Source organism: Carcharodon carcharias, assembly GCF_017639515.1.
Source record: "Carcharodon carcharias isolate sCarCar2 chromosome 38 unlocalized genomic scaffold, sCarCar2.pri SUPER_38_unloc_7, whole genome shotgun sequence".
NCBI classification, from domain to species: domain Eukaryota; kingdom Metazoa; phylum Chordata; class Chondrichthyes; order Lamniformes; family Lamnidae; genus Carcharodon; species Carcharodon carcharias.
In genome coordinates this window covers 61,861-77,500 of record NW_024470811.1, presented here as the reverse complement: position 1 = coordinate 77,500, position 15,640 = coordinate 61,861, and the positions used below count along the sequence as shown (strand labels likewise).

At 56.5% G+C, this 15,640-nt stretch overlaps 1 protein-coding gene across 1 annotated transcript in view; it reads right to left on the bottom strand.

The window, feature by feature from the left end:
* LOC121274842 (serine/threonine-protein kinase TAO2-like) overlaps positions 1–15,640 on the bottom strand; it is a gene marked incomplete at its 5' end in the record, with an annotated part of 55,657 nt that overhangs the window by 96 nt on the left and 39,921 nt on the right. Inside the window, one exon of the mRNA XM_041182213.1 lies at positions 1–387. This exon is cut by the window's left edge and continues 96 nt beyond it. Coding sequence (XP_041038147.1) covers positions 1–387 — 387 coding nt within the window. The remainder of the gene's footprint in view (positions 388–15,640) is intronic.

Below are 15,640 nucleotides of genomic sequence, written 5' to 3'. Positions count from 1 at the left end.
CCGGAGGGCCTGGGGGCTGTTGCGGAGGGCAAGGCTGCTCCCCCTCGAGCCGGGCCCAGGTGGCGGGACAGCCCAGGGCCCCGGGGCCAGGACAGGGGGCTGCTTCCGGGCCTGCGGGGGTCCGGAGCCGGGGCCAGGGCCCGGGACCCCGCCCTGGCTCCACTGGCCGCCCCCCCGGGCCGGAGCTCTGCCGCCCCAGCCGGGGTTGCTGAGCTGGTAGGAGTGGCTGAAGGCCGAAGCTGGGGAGAGGCCGCTCAGGCCCATGTTACTGAATCCCAGCCGCAAGCTCTCCGAGTCGAAGGCTTCAATCTCCCTGGCCTGACGCTCCAGCAGACTCCGGATTCGCTCCGAGCGCTCGGTCTGTAAACTCAGCATCTCCTCCTCGATCTGCGGGAGACAAGAGGGCGATTACTGACTGTACGGTGACCCTGCGCACCCGCTCCGACCCTAACCCCTGACCCCTGACACTGACCCTAACCCTGACCCCTGACACTGACCCTAACCCTGACACTGACCCTAACCCTGACACTGACGCTAACCCTGACCCCTGACACTGACCCTAAACCTGACCCATGACACTGATCCTAAACCTGACCCGACACTGACCCTAACCCTAACCCTAACCCTGACCCTAACCCTAACCCCGACCCTGACCCTAACCCTAATCCCGACCTTAATCCCTAACCATAACCCCGACCCTAACACTGACACTAACCCCTAACACTGACCCTAACACTGACCCTAACCCCGAATACCGATCCTAACCCCAAACCCTGTCCCTAACACCTAACCCCAAACCTAACCCGAATTCCAACCCTAACCCTGACCCTAACACTGACCCTAACAACGAATCCCAACTCTAACCCCTAACCCTGACCCTAACCCCGACCCTAACACTGACCCTAACACCGAATCCTAACCCTAACCCCTAACCCTGACACTAACCTCGACCCTAACCCCTAACCATGACCCTAAGCCCTAACCTAACCCCTAACCATGACCTTAACCCCTGAGCCCGACCCGACCCTAACCCAGACCCTGACCCTAACCCCCAACCCCGACCCTAACCCTAAGCCCGAGCCTAACCCTGACCCTAACCCCAAACCCTGAGTCTAACCCTGACCCTAAACCCTAGCCCCGACCCTAACACCCGACCCTAACCCCAACCCCTACCCTAACCCCCGACCCTAACCCCTAACCACAATCCTGACCCTAAAGTGACCCTAACCCCTAACCCTGGCCCCTGACGCTAACCCTAACCCTGACACCTAACCCAAACTCTAATCCCTAACCCTAATCCTAAACCTGACCCCAAACCTGACCTTTAACCCTAACCCTTAACCCTAACCCTAACTGTAACCCTAACCCTGACCCCAACCCTAACCCCTACCCTGACCCTAACCCTAACCCCCACCCCTAACCCCTAACCATGACCCTAAACCCAACCCCTATCCTGACCCTAACCCCCGACCCTAACCCCTAACCACGATACTAACCCTAACAGTGACCCCGACCCCTAACCCTGACCCTAACCCTGACCCCTGACCCTAACCTTAACACTACGCACCTGCTCTGACCCTAACACTGACCCCTGACACTGACCCTAACCCTAACCCACACTAGCTCCAACCCTGACCCTAACACTAACCCTGACCCCAACCCAAACTCTAATCCCTAACCCTAACCCTAAACCTGACCCCTAAACCCAATCCTAACCCTGACCATAACCACTAACCCCAACCCTAACACCTAACCCCAAACCTAACCCTAACCCTAACCCCTAACACTGACCCTAAGCCCTAACCCCGACCCTAACCCCGAATCCTTACTCTAATCCCTAACACTGACCCTAACCCCTAACCCTGACCCTAACCCTAACAGTAACCTTAAGCCCTACCCCGACCCTAACCCCTAACCCTGACCCTAACACCTACCCCTGACTCTAATCCCTACTCCTGACCCTAACCCCTAACACTGACACTAAGCCCTACCTCTGACCCTAACCCCAAACCCCTGACCCTAAGCCCTAACCCTGACCCTAACCCCGAATCCCGACTCTAACCCCTAACACTGACCCTAACCCCTAATCCCAACCCTAACCCCTAAACCTGACCCTAACCCCTAACTCTGAACCTAACCCCTACCCCTGACCCTAACCCTGACCCTAACCCCGAATACCGATCCTAACCCCTAACCCCGTCCCTAACAACTAACCCCAAACCTAACCCGAATCCCAACCCTAACCCCGAATCCCGACCCTAACCCCTAACCCTGACCCTAACCCCGAACCTAACACTGACCCTAACACCGAATCCCAACCCTAAACCCTAACCCTGACACTAACCCCTAACCCCGACCCTAACCCCGAATCTAATGCCTAATCCCAACCCTAACCCCGTCCCTAACCCCTAACCCTAACCCCGACCCTAACCCCAAACCTAATGCCTAACCCCTAACCCTAACCCCGACCCTAACCCCAAACCTAATGCCTAATCCCAACCCTAACCCCATCCCTAAGCCCTAAGCCTGAACCTAACCTCGACCCTAACCCCTAACCATGACCCTAACACCTAACCATGACCTTAACCCCTAAGCCCGACCCAACCCTAACCCTGACCCTAACCCCGACCCTAACCCCTAACCATGACACTAACCCCTAAGCCCAACCCGACCCTAACCCTGACCCTAGCCCCTAACCCTGACCCTAACCTCGACCCTAACCCCTGACCCTAGCCCCTAACCCCGACCCTAACCTCAACCCTAACCCCTAACCCTGACACTAACCCCGACCCTAACCCCCAACCCCGACCCTAACCCCTAACCCCGACCCTAACCCCAAACCCTGACTCTAACCCTGACCCTAAACCCTAACCACGACCCTAACCCCTAACCCTGACCCTAACCCCTAATCCCGACCCTAACCCCTAACCATGACCCTAACCCCTAACCCTGAAACTAACCCCTAATAGTGACCCTAACCCCACACCCCTGACCCTAACCCCTACCCCTGACCCCACCTTAAGCCTGACCCTAACACCGAACCAAACCCCAACCCTGACCCTAACCCCGAATACCGATCCTAACTCCTAACCCCGTCCCTAACCCCCTAACCCCAACCCGAATCCCGACCACAAACCCTAACACTGACCCTAACCCCTAACACTGACCCTAACCCCTACCCCTGACACTAATCCCTACCCCTGACCCTAACCCCTAACACTGACCCTAACCCCTACCCCTGACCCTAAACCCTAACACTCTCCTTAACCCCTAACCCTGACCCTAATCCCTACCCCTGACCCTAAACCCTAACCCTGACCCTAACCCCAACTCCCGACTCTAACCCCAAACACTGACCCTAACCCCTAACACTGTCCCTAACCCCTAACCCTGACACTAACCCCTAATAGTGACCCTAACCCCACACCCCTGACCCTAACCCCTACCCCTGACCCCACCTTAAGCCTGACCCTAACACCGAACCAAACCCCAACCCTGACCCTAACCCCGAATACCGATCCTAACCCCTAACCCCGTCCCTAACCCCCTAACCCCAACCCGAATCCCGACCACAACCCCTAACACTGACCCTAACCCCTAACATTGACCCTAACCCCTACCTCTGACACTAATCCCTACCGCTGACCCTAACCCCTAACACTGACCATAACCCCTACCCCTGACCCTAACCCCTACCCCTGACCCTAACCCCTAACACTCTCTCTAACCCCTAACCCTGACCCTAATCCCTACCCCTGACCCTAAACCTTAACCCTGACCCTAACCCCAAATCCCGACTCTAAACCCTAACACTGACCCTAACCCCTAACCATGACCTTAACCCCTAAGCCCGACCCAACCCTAACCCTGACCCTAACCCCGACCCTAACCCCTAACCATGACACTAACCCCTAAGCCCAACCCGACCCTAACCCTGACCCTAGCCCCTAACCCTGACCCTAACCTCGACCCTAACCCCTGACCCTAGCCCCTAACCCCGACCCTAACCCCAACCCTAACCCCTAACCCTGACCCTAACCCCGACCCTAACCCCCAACCCCGACCCTAACCCCTAACACCGACCCTAACCCCAAACCCTGACTCTAACATCGACCCTAACCCCTAACCATGACCCTAACCCCTAACCATGACCTTAGCCCCTAAGCCCGACCCAACCCTAACCCTGACACTAACCCCGACCCTAACCCCTAACCATGACACTAACCCCTAAGCCCAACCCGGCCCTAACCCTGACCCTAGCCCCTAACCCTGACCCTAACCTCGACCCTAACCCCTGACCCTAGCCCCTAACCCCGACCCAAACCCCAACCCTAACCCCTAACCCTGACCCTAACCCCGACCCTAACCCCCAACCCCGACCCTAACCCCTAACCCCGACCCTAACCCCAAACCCTGACTCTAACACTGACCCTAAAACCTAACCACGACCCTAACCCCTAACCCTGACCCTAACCCCTAACCCCGACCCTAACCCCTAACCATGACCCTAACCCTAACCCAGACCCTAACACTGACCCTAACCCCTAACCCTGACACTAAACCCTAATAGTGACACTAACCCCACACCCCTGACCCTAACACCTACCCCTGACCCCACCTTAAGCCTGACCCTAACACCGAACCAAACCCCAACCCTGACCCTAACCCCAAATACCAATCCTAACCCCTAACCCCATCCCTAACCCCCTAACCCCAACCCAAATCCCGACCACAACCCCTAACACTGACCCTAAACCCTAATACTGACCCTAACCCCTACCCCTGAAACTAATCCCTACCCCTGACCCTAACCCCTAACACTGACCCTAACACCTGACCCTAACCCCTAACAGTCTCCCTAACCCCTAACCCTGACCCTAATCCCTACCCCTGACCCTAAACCCTAACCCTGACCCTAACCCCTAATCCCAGCTCTAACCCCTAACACTGACCCTAACCCTGACCCTAACCCCTAACACTGACCCTAACCCATAACCCTGACACTAACCCCTAATAGTGACCCTAACCCCACACCCCTGACCCTAACCCCACACCCCTGACCCCACCTTAAGCCTGACCCTAACACCGAACCAAACCCCAACCGTGACCCTAACCCCGAATACCGATCCTAACCCCTAACACCGTCCTTAACTCCCTAACCCCAACCCGAATCCCGACCACAACCCCTAACACTGACCCTAACCCCTAACATTGACCCTAACCCCTACGCCGACACTAATCCCTACCCCTGACCCTAACCCCTAACACTGACCCTAACCCCTACCCCTGACCCTAACCCCTAACACTCTCACTAACCCCTAACCCTGACCCTAATCGCTACCCCTGACCCTAAACCCTAACCCTGACCCTAACCCCAAATCCCGACTCTAACCCCTAACACTGACCCTAACCCCTAACACTGACCCTAACCCCTAACACTGACACTAACCCCTACCCCTGACCCTACCCTGAATACCGATCCTAACCCCTAACCCCGTCCCTAACACCTAACCCCAAACCTAACCACGAATCCCGACCCTAACCCTTAACGCTGACCCTAACCCCGACCCTAACACTGACCTTAACACCGAACCTAATGCCTAATCTCAACCCTAAACCCATCCCTAACCCCTAACCCTAACACCCACCCTAACCCCTAACCATGACCCTAACCCCTAACCACGACCCTAATCCCTAACCATGACCCTAACCCCTAAGCCCAACCCGACCCTAACCTTGACCCTGGCCCCTAACCCCGACCCTAACCCCCAACCCCGACCCTAACCCCCAACCCCGACCCTAACCCTAACCCTGACACTAACCCCAACCCTAACCCGAAACCCTGACTCTAACCCTGACCCTAAACCCTAACCCTGACCCTAACCCCTAACCCCTAACACTGACCCTAACCCCGTCCCTAACCCCTAACCATGACCCTAACCCCTAAGCCCGACCCGACCCTAACCCTGAACCTAGCCCCTAACCCCCAACACCGACCCTAACCCCCAACCCTAACCCTAACCCCGACCATAACCCCGAAACCCGACCCTAACCCCTAACCCTGACCCTAATCTCGACCCTAACCCCCAACCCTAACCCCTAACCATGACCTTAACCCCTAACCATGACCCTAACCCCAACCCCTACCCTGACCCTAACAGTGACCCTAACCCCTACCCCTGACCCCTACCCCTAACCCTGACCCCGACCCTAACCCCAACCCCGACCCTAACCCCTAACACCGACCCTAACCCCAAACCCTGACTCTAACATCGACCCTAACCCCTAACCATGACCCTAACCCCTAACCATGACCTTAGCCCCTAAGCCCGACCCAACCCTAACCCTGACACTAACCCCGACCCTAACCCCTAACCATGACACTAACCCCTAAGCCCAACCCGGCCCTAACCCTGACCCTAGCCCCTAACCCTGACCCTAACCTCGACCCTAACCCCTGACCCTAGCCCCTAACCCCGACCCTAACCCCAACCCTAACCCCTAACCCTGACCCTAACCCCGACCCTAACCCCCAACCCCGACCCTAACCCCTAACCCCGACCCTAACCCCAAACCCTGACTCTAACACTGACCCTAAAACCTAACCACGACCCTAACCCCTAACCCTGACCCTAACCCCTAACCCCGACCCTAACCCCTAACCATGACCCTAACCCCTAACCCTGACCCTAACACTGACCCTAACCCCTAACCCTGACACTAAACCCTAATAGTGACACTAACCCCACACCCCTGACCCTAACACCTACCCCTGACCCCACCTTAAGCCTGACCCTAACACCGAACCAAACCCCAACCCTGACCCTAACCCCAAATACCAATCCTAACCCATAACCCCATCCCTAACCCCCTAACCCCGACCCGAATCCCGACCACAACCCCTAACACTGACCCTAAACCCTAATACTGACCCTAACCCCTACCTCTGAAACTAATCCCTACCCCTGACCCTAACCCCTAACACTGACCCTAACACCTGACCCTAACCCCTAACAGTCTCCCTAACCCCTAAACCTGACCCTAATCCCTACCCCTGACCCTAAACCCTAACCCTGACCTTAACCCCTAATCCCAGCTCTAACCCCTAACACTGACCCTAACCCTGACCCTAACCCCTAACACTGACCCTAACCCCTAACCCTGACACTAACCCCTAATAGTGACCCTAACCCCACACCCCTGACCCTAACCCCACACCCCTGACCCCACCTTAAGCCTGACCCTAACACCGAACCAAACCCCAACCGTGACCCTAACCCCGAATACCGATCCTAACCCCTAACACCGTCCTTAACTCCCTAACCCCAACCCGAATCCCGACCACAACCCCTAACACTGACCCTAACCCCTAACATTGACCCTAACCCCTACGCCGACACTAATCCCTACCCTGACCCTAACCCCTACCCCTGACCCTAACCCCTAACACTCTCACTAACCCCTAACCCTGACCCTAATCGCTACCCCTGACCCTAAACCCTAACCCTGACCCTAACCCCAAATCCCGACTCTAACCCCTAACACTGACCCTAACCCCTAACACTGACCCTAACCCCTAACACTGACACTAACCCCTACCCCTGACCCTACCCTGAATACCGATCCTAACCCCTAACCCCGTCCCTAACACCTAACCCCAAACCTAACCCCGAATCCCGACCCTAACCCTTAACGCTGACCCTAACCCCGACCCTAACACTGACCTTAACACCGAACCTAATGCCTAATCTCAACCCTAAACCCATCCCTAACCCCTAACCCTAACACCCACCCTAACCCCTAACCATGACCCTAACCCCTAACCACGACCCTAATCCCTAACCATGACCCTAACCCCTAAGCCCAACCCGACCCTAACCTTGACCCTGGCCCCTAACCCCGACCCTAACCCCCAACCCCGACCCTAACCCCCAACCCCGACCCTAACCCTAACCCTGACACTAACCCCAACCCTAACCCGAAACCCTGACTCTAACCCTTACCCTAAACCCTAACCCTGACCCTAACCCCTAACCCCTAACACTGACCCTAACCCCGTCCCTAACCCCTAACCATGACCCTAACCCCTAAGCCCGACCCGACCCTAACCCTGAACCTAGCCCCTAACCCCCAACACCGACCCTAACCCCCAACCCTAACCCTAACCCCGACCATAACCCCGAAACCCGACCCTAACCCCTAACCCTGACCCTAATCTCGACCCTAACCCCCAACCCTAACCCCTAACCATGACCTTAACCCCTAACCATGACCCTAACCCCAACCCCTACCCTGACCCTAACAGTGACCCTAACCCCTACCCCTGACCCCTACCCCTAACCCTGACCCCGACCCTAACCCCAACCCCGACCCTAACCCCTAACACCGACCCTAACCCCAAACCCTGACTCTAACATCGACCCTAACCCCTAACCATGACCCTAACCCCTAACCATGACCTTAGCCCCTAAGCCCGACCCAACCCTAACCCTGACACTAACCCCGACCCTAACCCCTAACCATGACACTAACCCCTAAGCCCAACCCGGCCCTAACCCTGACCCTAGCCCCTAACCCTGACCCTAACCTCGACCCTAACCCCTGACCCTAGCCCCTAACCCCGACCCTAACCCCAACCCTAACCCCTAACCCTGACCCTAACCCCGACCCTAACCCCCAACCCCGACCCTAACCCCTAACCCCGACCCTAACCCCAAACCCTGACTCTAACACTGACCCTAAAACCTAACCACGACCCTAACCCCTAACCCTGACCCTAACCCCTAACCCCGACCCTAACCCCTAACCATGACCCTAACCCCTAACCCTGACCCTAACACTGACCCTAACCCCTAACCCTGACACTAAACCCTAATAGTGACACTAACCCCACACCCCTGACCCTAACACCTACCCCTGACCCCACCTTAAGCCTGACCCTAACACCGAACCAAACCCCAACCCTGACCCTAACCCCAAATACCAATCCTAACCCATAACCCCATCCCTAACCCCCTAACCCCGACCCGAATCCCGACCACAACCCCTAACACTGACCCTAAACCCTAATACTGACCCTAACCCCTACCTCTGAAACTAATCCCTACCCCTGACCCTAACCCCAAACACTGACCCTAACACCTGACCCTAACCCCTAACAGTCTCCCTAACCCCTAAACCTGACCCTAATCCCTACCCCTGACCCTAAACCCTAACCCTGACCCTTAACCCCTAATCCCAGCTCTAACCCCTAACACTGACCCTAACCCTGACCCTAACCCCTAACACTGACCCTAACCCCTAACCCTGACACTAACCCCTAATAGTGACCCTAACCCCACACCCCTGACCCTAACCCCACACCCCTGACCCCACCTTAAGCCTGACCCTAACACCGAACCAAACCCCAACCGTGACCCTAACCCCGAATACCGATCCTAACCCCTAACACCGTCCTTAACTCCCTAACCCCAACCCGAATCCCGACCACAACCCCTAACACTGACCCTAACCCCTAACATTGACCCTAACCCCTACGCCGACACTAATCCCTACCCCTGACCCTAACCCCTACCCCTGACCCTAACCCCTAACACTCTCACTAACCCCTAACCCTGACCCTAATCGCTACCCCTGACCCTAAACCCTAACCCTGACCCTAACCCCAAATCCCGACTCTAACCCCTAACACTGACCCTAACCCCTAACACTGACCCTAACCCCTAACACTGACACTAACCCCTACCCCTGACCCTACCCTGAATACCGATCCTAACCCCTAACCCCGTCCCTAACACCTAACCCCAAACCTAACCCCGAATCCCGACCCTAACCCTTAACGCTGACCCTAACCCCGACCCTAACACTGACCTTAACACCGAACCTAATGCCTAATCTCAACCCTAAACCCATCCCTAACCCCTAACCCTAACCCCCACCCTAACCCCTAACCATGACCCTAACCCCTAACCACGACCCTAATCCCTAACCATGACCCTAACCCCTAAGCCCAACCCGACCCTAACCTTGACCCTGGCCCCTAACCCCGACCCTAACCCCCAACCCCGACCCTAACCCCCAACCCCGACCCTAACCCTAACCCTGACCCTAACCCCAACCCTAACCCCAAACCCTGACTCTAACCCTGACCCTAAACCCTAACCCTGACCCTAACCCCTAACCCCTAACCATGACCCTAACCCCGACCCTAACCCCTAACCATGACCCTAACCCCTAAGCCCGACCCAACCCTAACACTGACCCTAACCCCGTCCCTAACCCCTAACCATGACCCTAACCCCTAAGCCCGACCCGACCCTAACCCTGAACCTAGCCCCTAACCCCCAACACCGACCCTAACCCCCAACCCTAACCCTAACCCCGACCATAACCCCGAAACCCGACCCTAACCCTAACCCTGACCCTAATCTCGACCCTAACCCCCAACCCTAACCCCTAACCATGACCTTAACCCCTAACCATGACCCTAACCCCAACCCCTACCCTGACCCTAACAGTGACCCTAACCCCTACCCCTGACCCCTACCCCTAACCCTGACCCCTGACACTGAACCTAACCCTGACCCTAACTCGGACCCTAACCCCTGCCCTAACCCTGACATAAACCCTAACCCCAACCCTAACACCTAACCCCAACCCTAACCCTTAACCCTAACCCTTAACACTAACCCTAACTGTATCCCTAACCCTGACCCCAACCCCAACCCTAACCCCTACCCTGACCCTAACCCCTACCCTAACCCTAACCATAACCCCTAACCCCAACCCTAACACCTAACCCCAACCCTAAATCTTAACCCTAACCCTTAACCCTAACCCTAACTGTATCCCTAACCCTGACCCCAAACCCAACCCTAACCCCTACCCTGACCCTAACCCCTAACACTGACCCTAATCCCAACCCCTACCCTGACCCTAACCCCGACCCTAACCCCTAACCACGACCCTAACCCTAACAGTAACCCCTACCCCTAACCCTGACCCCTGACACTGAACCAAACCCTGACCCCTGACCCTAATCCTGCACACCTGCTCCGACCCTAACCCTGACCTCTGACACTGACCCTAACCCTGGCCCCTGACCCTAACCCTAACCCACACTAGCTCCAACCCTGACCCTAACACTAACACTGACCCCAACCCAAACTCTAATCCCTAACCCTAACCCTAACCCTAGCCCCTAACCCCGACCCTAACCCCGACCCTAACACCTAACCCCAAACTAACCCTTAACCCTAACCCTATCCCCTAACCCCAACCCGAATCCCAACCCTAACCCCTAACACTGACCCTAACCCTAACACTGACCCTAACCCCTACCCCTAACCCTAACCCCTACCCCTGACCCTAACTCCTAACCCTGACCCTAACCCCTAACGCTGACCCTAAGCCCTAACCACGACCCGAACCCTGACCCTAACCCCGAATCCCAACTCTAACCCCTAACACTGACCCTAACCCCTAATCCCAACCCAAACCCCTAACCTGACCCTAATCCCTACCCCTGACCCTAACACCTACCCCTGACCCTAATCCCTACCCCTGACCCTAACCCCTACCCCTGACCCTAACCCCTACCCCTGACCCTAAACCCTACCCCTGTCCCTAATCCCTACCCCTGACCATAACCCCTAACCCTGACCCTAACCCCGAATCCCGAATCCAACCCCTAATACTGACCCTAATCCCGACCCTAACGCCTAACACTGACCCTAACACCTACCCCTGACCCTAACCCTGACCCTAACCCCGAATCCCGACCCTAACCCCTAACCCCGTCACTAACACCTAACCCCGAATCCCGACCCTAACCCCTAACCCCGTCCCTAACACCTAACCCTGAATCCCGACCCTAATCCCTAACCCTGACCCTAAGCCCGACCCTAACACTGACCCTAACACCGAATCCCAACCCTAACACCTAACACTGACACTAACCCCTAACCCTGACACTAACCCCGAACCTAATGCCTAATCCCAACCCTAACACCGACCCTAACCCCTAACCATGACCCTAACCCCGACCCTAACCCTAACCATGACCCTAACCCCGACCCTAACCCCTAACCATGACCCTGACCCTAACCCCTAACCCTGACCCTAACCCCGACCCTAACCCCGACCCTAACCCCTAACCATGACCCTAACCCCTAAGCCCGACCCGACCCTAACCCCTAGGCCCGACCCGACCCTAACCCTGACCCTAGCCCCTAACCCCGACCCTAACCCCTAACCCTAACACCGACCCTAACCCCAAACACTGACTCTAACCCTGACCCTAAACCCTAACCATAACCCTAACCCCAACCCCTACCCTGACCCTAACCCCCGACCCTAACCCCTTACCACGACCCTGAACCTAACAGTGACCCTAACCCCAACCCCTAACCCTGACCCCTGACACTGAACCTAACCCTGACCCCTGACCCTAACCCTAACACTGCGCACCTGCTCCGACCCTAACCCTGACCCCGACACTGACTCTAACCCTAACCCTAACACTGACCCCTAACCCAAACTCTAATCCCTAACCCTAAACCTAAACCTGACCCCAAACCTGACCCCTAACCCTAACCCTAGCCCCTAACCCTGACCCTAACCCTGACCCTATACCTGACCCTAACCCCTAACCCCAACCCTAACACCTAACCCCAACCCTAACATCTAACCCCAACACTAACCCTTAACCCTAACCCTTAACACTAACCCTAACTGTAACCCTAACTCTGACCCCAACCCCGACCCTAACCCCTAACACTGACCCTAACCCTAACCCCCGACCCTAACCCCTAACCACGACCCTAACCCTAACCATTACCCCCACCCCTAACCCTGACACCTGACACTGAACCTAACCCTGACCCTAACCCTAACATTGCGCACCTGCTCCGACCCTAACCCTGACCCCTGACACTGACCCTAACCCTGGATCCGACCCTAATCCTAACACTAACCCTGACCCCAACCCAAACTCTAATCCCTAACCCTAAACCTGACACCTAACCCCAACCCTAACCCTGACCGTAACCCCTAACCCCAACCCTAACCCCAACCCGAATCCCAACCCTAACCCCTAACACTGACCCTAAGCCCTAACCCCGACCCGAACCCTGACACTAACCCCGAATCCCGACTCTAGCCCCTAACACTGACCCTAACCCCTAACCCTGACCCTAAAACTAACAGTGACCCTAACCCCTGCCACTGACCCTAACCCCTAACCCTGACCCTAACCCTTAACACTGACCCTAAGCCCTAACCCCGAATCCCGACTCTAACCCCAACCCTGAACCTAACCATTAACACTGACCCTAAGCCCTACTCCTGACCCTAATCCCTACCCCTAACCCTAACCCCTAACCCTGACCCTAACCCCGAATCCCGACTCTAACCCCTAACACTGACCCTAACCCCTAATCGCGACCCTAAACCCTAACCCTGACACTAACCCCTACCCCTGACCCTAATCCCTACCCCTGATCCTAACCCCTAACACTGACCCTAACCCCTACCCCTGACCCTAATCCCTACCCATGACCCTAATCCCTACCCCTGACCCTAACCCTGACCCTAACCCCGAATCCCGACTCTAACCCCTAACACTGACCCTAACCCCTACCCCTGACACTAACCCTGACCCTAACCCGGAATACCGATCCTAACCCCGTCCCTAACACCTAACCCCAAACCTAACCCGAATCCCAACCCTAACCCCGAATCCCGACCCTAACCCTTAACCCTGACCCTAACCCCGACCCTAACACTGACCCTAACACCGAATCCCAACCCTAACCCCTTACCCCGAAACTAACCCCTAACCCCGACCCTAACCCCGAATCTAATGCCTAATCCCAACCCTAACCCCGTCCCTAACCCCTAACCCTAACCCCGACCCTAACCCCTAACCCCGACCCGACCCTAATTCTGACCCCTAACCCTGACCCTAACCCCTAACCATGACCCTAACCCCGACCCTAACCATGACCCTAACCCCTAACCATGACCCTAACCCCTAAGCCGGACCCGACCCTAACCCTGACCCAAACCCCGACCCGAACCCCTAACCATGACCCTAACCCCGACCCTAACCCCTAACCCCGACCCAACCCCTAACCATGACCCTAACCCCTAAGCCCGACCCGACCCTAACCCTGACCCTAGCCCCTAACCCTGCCCCTAACCCCGACCCTAACCCTGACCCTAACCCCGACCCTAACCCCTAACCATGACCCTAACCCCTAAGCCCGACCCGACCCTAACCCTGACCCTAGCCCCTAACCCCGACCCTAACCCCCAACTCCGACCTTAACCCCTAACTCTAACCCTGACCCAACCCCTAACCCCGACCCTAACCCCAAACACTTAATCTAACCCTGACCCTAAACCCTAACCCCGACCCTAACCCCTAACCCTGGCCCTAACGCCCGACCCTAACCCTTAACCATGACCCTAACCCCTAACCATCACCTTAACCCCAACCCCTACCCTGACCCTAAGAGTGACCCTAACCCCTACCCCTGACCCTAACCCCTACCCCTGACACTGAGCCTAACCCTGACCCCTGACCTTAACCCTAACACTGCGCACCTGCTCCGACCTTAACCCTGACCCCTGACACTGACCCTAACCCTAACACTTTAACCCTGACCCCTAACCCAAACTCTAAACCTGAACCCTAGCCCCTAACCCTGACCCTAACCCCGACCCTAACCCTGACCCTAAACCCAACCCTAACACCTAACCCCAAACCTAATACTTAACCCTAACCCTAACTGTAACCCTAACCTAACCCTGGTCCTAACCCTGACACCAACTCCAACCACAACCCCAACCCCTACCCTGACCCTAACCCCTAACACTGACCCTAACCCTAACCCCTGACCCTAACACCTGACCCTAACCCCGACCCTAACCCCTAACCCTAACCCCGACCCTAACCACTAAACCTAACCATAACCCTAACCCTAAACCTGACCCTAAACCTGACCCTAACCCATACCCCAACCCTAACCCCAACCCCTACCCTGACCCTAACCCCTAACAGTGACCCTAACCCCTAACAATAACCCTAACCTCACACCCCTGACCCCAACCCCGAACCAAACCCCAACCCTAACCCTGACCCTAACCCCGAATACCGATCCTAACCCCTAACCCCGTCCCAAACCCCAACGCGAATCCCAACCCTAACCCCTAACTCCGACCCTAACCCCTAACCCTGACCCTAACCCCGACCCTAACACTGACCCTAACCCTGAATACCGATCCTAACCCCTAACCCCGTCCCTAACACCTAACCCCAACCCGAATCCCAACTCTAACCCCTAACCCCATCCCTAACCCCTAACCATGACCCTAACCCCTAAGCCCGACCCGACCCTAACCCTGACCCTAGTCCTTAACCCCGACCCTAATACCAACCCTAACCCCTAAGCCTGACCCTAACCCCGACCCTAACCCCCAACCCTGACCCCTAACCCTAACCCTAACCCTAACCCCTACCCCTGACACTAACCCTGACCCTAACCCGGAATACCGATCCTAACCCCGTCCCTAACACCTAACCCCAAACCTAACCCGAATCCCAACCCTAACCCCGAATCCCGACCCTAACCCCTAA